Source organism: Manacus vitellinus, unplaced genomic scaffold (assembly GCF_001715985.3).
Source record: "Manacus vitellinus isolate BGI_N305 unplaced genomic scaffold, ASM171598v3 scaffold_47_pilon, whole genome shotgun sequence".
Classification (NCBI taxonomy): Eukaryota; Metazoa; Chordata; class Aves; order Passeriformes; family Pipridae; genus Manacus; species Manacus vitellinus.
Window position 1 is genome coordinate 4,840,721 of NW_021940585.1, and position 6,041 is coordinate 4,846,761.

The 6,041-nt window shown below is 62.2% G+C and overlaps 1 protein-coding gene across 1 annotated transcript in view; it reads right to left on the minus strand.

Moving 5' to 3' along the window:
• The window catches only part of SOX13 (SRY-box transcription factor 13), a 14,827-nt gene that overhangs the window by 3,906 nt on the left and 4,880 nt on the right, over positions 1–6,041 (minus strand). The window contains exons 2-12 of the mRNA XM_029962500.1: positions 4,121–4,322; positions 3,414–3,519; positions 3,148–3,234; positions 2,493–2,665; positions 1,890–1,958; positions 1,602–1,713; positions 1,420–1,502; positions 1,178–1,337; positions 846–955; positions 634–730; positions 407–550 (exon numbers count right to left, since the gene is read on the minus strand). Coding sequence (XP_029818360.1) covers positions 407–550; positions 634–730; positions 846–955; positions 1,178–1,337; positions 1,420–1,502; positions 1,602–1,713; positions 1,890–1,958; positions 2,493–2,665; positions 3,148–3,234; positions 3,414–3,519; positions 4,121–4,321 — 1,342 coding nt within the window. The 5' untranslated portion in view covers position 4,322. The remainder of the gene's footprint in view (positions 1–406; positions 551–633; positions 731–845; positions 956–1,177; positions 1,338–1,419; positions 1,503–1,601; positions 1,714–1,889; positions 1,959–2,492; positions 2,666–3,147; positions 3,235–3,413; positions 3,520–4,120; positions 4,323–6,041) is intronic.

Sequence of the window (6,041 nt, forward strand, 5' to 3'; positions counted from 1 at the left end):
CCCGCCACAGCACTAATTAATTAATGCCAGTCATTGGTACCACTCCCTGTGTGCAAACAGCACCTGGATTTACAGCCCGTGGGAGCCTCGGGCCACAGTCAGCCCTCCAGGAACACTGGAACAGTGTTCAACAACCCTGACCTTCCCCAGGGATTGATCCCCTCGGCTCAGCACCTGGGAGGCTGGAGCTGGACCAGCTTGGGAGGGAGCTGGAGGAGCTGCGAGAGCCACATCATCCTTGGAGATGCTCAAGTGTCAACAGGGCACAGCCTTGAGCATCCTGATGGGACTTAGGAGTCCTGTTGGGCTGGAGATGTCCAGGGAACAACTCCCAATCATCTAAATCTTGTGTCCATCCCCCCGTGGGGATGCAGGGGGGGTCCTGCCCCAGCCCCCCAGCACTCACCCAGGATCTTGCTGATGCTGGAGTTGTGCATGTCGGGGAAGGCCTGCAGGATCTTCCTCCTCTCGTCCTTCGCCCACACCATGAAGGCGTTCATGGGCCGCTTGATGTGGTTGTTGTTCCTGGACTCGGGGAAGTGCCGGGAGCCTGCGAGGGAGACCCCGGATGAGGTCGGGGCTCAGAGGAAGGAGCCTGTGCGGGGTCCCCACGGTGCTCTGGGCCGTCCTTACCGTCCATCTCACAGGTCAGCAGCGCCTCGTCCAGCCGGTGGGCAGGGGGCTCCTCCATCCGCTCCTTCACCGGGGAGGAATCGATCCCGACGTGCTCCTGCGGGACAGCGCGGTCAGGGAGCAGCTCCCAGCCAGGGAACCTGCCCATGGATGGACCCCAGTGACAGCGGGGCTGGAGAGGGGACGGTGGCCACCCCTCGGGTGACCCTCACCTTGCGGTAGGGGTTGCCCAGCGACCCCTCCATGGCTGTGCCGTGGCCGTGCAGCAGCTGCCGCGCGTCGTGGATGGCTTTGGTGATGGCATCGCCTTCGCCCAGGAACCCTGGCAGGACACCGGCACGGGCACCCATCAGCACCAGCACCCGCTCCTCCAGACTGCCCCCAGAGCACCCATCCCACCCCGGCTGTCACCGCCCTGCCCCGAGGGGTGGCACGGAGCAGCCACCCAGTCACCCCGGGGAGGAGGTGCCCCTGGGAGCAGGGGATTCACTTGTCCCCAAAGGTGACCAGGGGAGGGCACAGGAGCACCCATCGGTGAACCCACCCAGAGGCAGGTTGGACGGGCTGGTCTGCAGGTCCCTGGTGGCCCCATGGCTCGGCGTGAGGGACTGGCAGCCGCCCATCTTCAAACTGGGCGAACTGGAGGCACTGGGGAGGTCGGAACCTTTGGGTTTGGCCGTCAGGTTCAGCGGCTGCGAGGTCTCCTGTGGCAGAGGAGGGGGTGGGGGGTGAAGCACAGCCCCCAAACCCCCCAGCCCGGGGTATGGAGGTGCTTCGGGGCTGTACCTGCATCTGGAGGTGGCCCGGGCCGGCGGGTCTCTTCAGCGTGGGAGGAGGGGGGCTGTGCAGCAGCTGCACCGGGTAATCCACTGTGGGGAGCAGAGGGACAGGGTTGGGGGGTGAGGGAGGTGGGCTCGAGGCCGAAACCACCCCACAGGGCTGGGGCAGCCCCAGGGGACCCCTCTCACCTGGTTTGCAGGGGATGGGCTGGATGGGCAGTGCCAGCTGGGAGTCGGGGGTGACGGGGAGGGGCTGGTGGCTGGGGGTGAAGGCAGGAATCATCACGTAGGGCATGTTGACCTGCTGGAGGGGAGAGGAGCAGAGAGACCAGAGAACCGCTGTGGGACACTGCAGGAGGGTGATGTCCCCTCGCCGGGACCCAGGAGGGGACACAGGGACATGAGGAGGCTGCAATCCTCCGGCACGGGAAGGGGGACACGGGGAAGGGGACGGGGGGAGGTGTCCCCTGCCTTTACCTGGATCTGCTGCTGCAGCAGGTTGATTTTGTGCTGCTGCTGGATGAGCTGCTGCTGCTGCTTGGCGATCTGGTGGAGGGGACAGTGGGGGTCAGTGACAGCAATGGCACTGCTGAGCTGGGCTCCAGCCCAGGACGAGACACCCATCACCACCAAAAGGGAGACAAGGGCTGTGGGGAGGGCAGGAGGAGGGGCTGAGCTGCCCCTGGGCCACCTCGAGGGGCACAGGGAGAGAAGTGGGCTGGGAGGGATGTGTCCCCCCACCCTGAGGTGTGACAGGGGTGTTCCCCTGCCCTCAGCACTGCACAGGCCATGGGACAAGAAAAATAGGTGTCCAAGGAGCACAGTGGGCCCAGTCAGGAAGGAGCCAGTGTGGTTTAATTATTTTAAGGAGCACAATTCCCATCTCCTTTGACCCTTGTCCTTTGGGATGGGCACAGAAAACAGGAGGGTTTCTGGGCAGGCAGAAATCCCACTGCCCCAAGGCCAAAGCCACCCCCCAGCATTCCCAGGGGTGTCTAATGGTCCTTGTCCTGGTCCTGCACCCACATCCAGCGGATCCCAAAGGGATCCCTGAAGGGATGGGTGGTCCCCCGAGCCCACCTGCTCTTGCTGCTGCCGCGCCAGCTCCATCTGCTGCTGCTGCTTCTCGAAGAGCATCGTGGCCATGTTCTTCTGCTCCGAGTGGGCCGTCAGCAGCTGGTCCCGCAGCGTGGACAGCTGGTTGATCATGACAAGGAGCTGGAGCTCCTTCTCTGCCAGGCTCTCCTGGGTTCCTGGGAAAGAACAAGTGGCTGAGATTTGGGGATTGCAGAGGGCGAAGGGTGTCAGCGTTGGGTGAGAAGGGCCCCGTGTGGTTTGATTAAGGGGTGCAATTCCCATCTCCTTTCAACCCTCGTCCTGCCAGCACCGAGGAGAAAGATGGGGACTCTTTGGGGTGGGCACAGAAAACAGGGGGGTTTCTGGGCAGGCAGAGAAGTCCCGCTGCCCCTGATTCCACCACGGTAGGAGACGTGGCCAGGAAAGGTCTAATGAGTGAGGGGCAGAAAGATCATGTGCTGAACCACCCCCTCTGTGCACTCAGAGGCGAGTTACCACCAGAAATGCTCACCCCAAAAATATCAAATTAAAAACGACCAAACCCACACGAAATACGGACATTTCCCCTCCTGCTAAGGTGGGAAATGCTGTGTCTGCAGTCCAGGCACGGGGCGCAGGAGGGAGGTGGTGCAGGTGGGTGGCTGGGGACAGACCTCACCTTTCACTTCCTTGGACTCGGCGGAGTTTCGGCCCAGCAGCCGCTCCTTCCAGTCACTGGACAGCAACTTCTCGATGGTTGGCATCACTGTCCGTGTTGGCAGAGCAGGGTTGGGGGAGCAGGGAGAGGGAGAGGAGAAGGACAGCCAGGTGAGCACAGCCCACGGCTCTGAACGACAGGGGGTGGTTCCACTTTTGGAAAAATACCAGGAAGCCTGAAGGGAGCCGGGAGGGGACCCCAAGAGGCCTCTCATGAACCTTTCTTACCCTCCTTCAGGTTCCTGTTGAAGTCCAGCTTGTCCTGGCCGCTGCCGGCGGGCTCGAAGGCGGAGCGCCGGGGCTCGGGCACATCCCCGGCGGGAGAGCGGGACTCCTGCGGCACACACAGCTGGCTGGGCACTGCTCCCACGGGCAGGGGCACCCCCAGCTGTCCAGGCAGGAGGTTCTGGGCCGGTGGGATGCTCAGAGCCAGCCCGGCTCCAACACACTCTACCAGGCGCATTCCCCCTGCCCGGGCTGAGAGCAGCGCTGCTCTCCACACCCGAACGACTTGTTTGCTGGAGTTTTCTACAATTTATTCAGCCTGTCCAGCTCCTCTGAGCTCTTTTCCCCTCAGAAGGCACCACAGGGAGTGGGAGAGCTGAGGCTGCTGGTCAGGGGCAGGGAAAACCCAAGAGCAATGCAAAAGGGAGGCTGAAGGGATGAAGGTGGAGGTGGGGGGGGTGTTCCACGTTAAAGGTGAAATGCTCAAACCCCAGCACTGACCCACGAGCATCAGTAGCAGCCAGAAAAGCTTTGGGGGAGCTTCAGGTTTCAGCTTGGATTCCTCAGGGTGAGGAATAACTGCCCAGGGAAACAGCTCCCCCCCTCTGCCAGGGGATGGAGCCCACCTCCAGAGCAGAGATGCCCACGGGGCTCTGCCAGCCCTGCGGGACCCCAGCCAGGACCCTGTTTGTCACAGCCATGGGACCCACCTGTGGCAGGGCTTGGGGGTCAGTGCTGTCCCTTGGTGGTGGCCCTGGGGGGTCGTTGGGACGGGGCTCAGTGCTGGGGGCAGCCCCTGGAGGGGACTCGTAACCACCCTCCTTCTTCTCCTCCGTCTTGATGGTGCAGTTCACCATGCTGCCCGCTCCATCCAGCTCCAGGTGGGGGGAAACAGGGCTCCTCATGGACATCCTGCGGGGTGACAGGGCCATCAGCAGAGCCAGGGGCACCCCTGGACATGGACACCCCTTTCCCAGCCTGGCCCCACGCTGGGGTGCCCCACAGTGCTGCTTTTCCACCCACAGCGGTCCTGCTTTTTGCCACCCACAGCTGAGCTCTTGCCCCTGAAGCTTCCCAAGCTCAGGTTTTTGCAGGGCCATCAGCAGAGCCAGGGGCACCCCTGGACATGGACACCCCTTTCCCAGCCTGGCCCCACGCTAGGGTGCCCCACAGTGCTGCTTTTCCACCCACAGCGGTCCTGCTTTTTGCCACCCACAGCTGAGCTCTTGTTCCTGAAGCTTCCCAAGCTCAGGTTTTTGCAGATTTGGGGCCCAAAACCCAGGGATAAAACCAAAGCCTTCACACTTTGGGCTGTGAAGGGAGTGGAGCAACAAATCCCTAAAGAGGAGAACCCGGAGGTCCGGGACTGAGGGATAACAGGAGCACGTGCCTTCGTGCTTCACTCAGCAGCTGGCATGGGGCAACCCAAGGCTCACCATGGCAGAGACCTGTGCCAGACCCGCTCCAGCACCCCAGGGGTGCCCGGGTTCCCCCTCCCTGAACCAGGAGCCATGCCTAGAAAGCCAGTGGGACAGCAGGCAGGTTTCCCACTCCGACGGGAAATGGAAATCCTGGTCCTGCTGAACAATGGCTGGGACGGCCACCAGAGCTGCTCCTCCGGGAGTCCCCGGCACAGCACGGAGCTGGGACCGGCTGAGCCCCGACCAGGGCAAGGGGCTGGGCCTGGGACTGCTCCCCCTGACCTCCCCAGCACGGCCATGGGTGCCAATCCAACTCCCGGTGCTGCCCGATGGGCGCTGCCGAGGTGATGGAGGGGTGTTATGGGGGGTGATGTGACACCCCAGGGGACCCCAAGCACGGCCAGAGCTGGTATTCAGTGGGGTCTGGCCCAAAAAACGTGCCACAGTTCCTTGCAAAGCCCCAGCTCTCTGGACCCTCCGGGGCTGTCGGGGTGGTATCCAAGAGCGAGTGCCAGGCACGCCGGGACCAGCCCTGAGCACGGGGCAGCGCCCACGTGAATTCGCCTTCTCGGGGCCACCAGCCCTCACACCACACAGCAAGAATGGGAACAAGCACTACCCTCCCAAAGCTCGCCTTTCAGGCAGGAATAATGGGAAAAGGAGGCTGTTAAGGAAGGGATTTACATCGGGCACTGCCAGGAGCTGGGCTGTGGGACCACAGGGGCTGCCGAGGTGGGATGGGGATGGCATTCTGCCTGGGGGCTGGCACCCTAAAACCAGGACCCTCTCGCCTCCCCACAGCCCCCTGGATGATCAGGAGACCCTGAACCCAGTTTGGGGGTGCAAAGTGGGATGGAGGGGGGCTGAGCCGGGCTCAGGGCAGCAATTACATAACAAACAAAGCCCAGCTCAAGCTGCGAATTAATCAAACCGCTGAAAATAAAACCTTCCTCTCAGGAACTTCAAACAAAAGAAATGAAAACAACAAGGCCGGCTGGGTAATGAAAAGCCAGGGCTGTGAATAGGGGACAAAAGGAAGTGGAACAATGGGGTGTTGGACAAAAGCAATAAAGTAAAGGGAAGTGTGACAGCTCCACAATAGGGCACTGTGCGCGCCAGCCTTTCTGATCTTAGCGGGGCTTTTTTTAATCTCAGTTCCCTTGCCCTCCGCTGAACAAACCTCTGCCGGCCCCGGGGGCTTCCTCCGGCC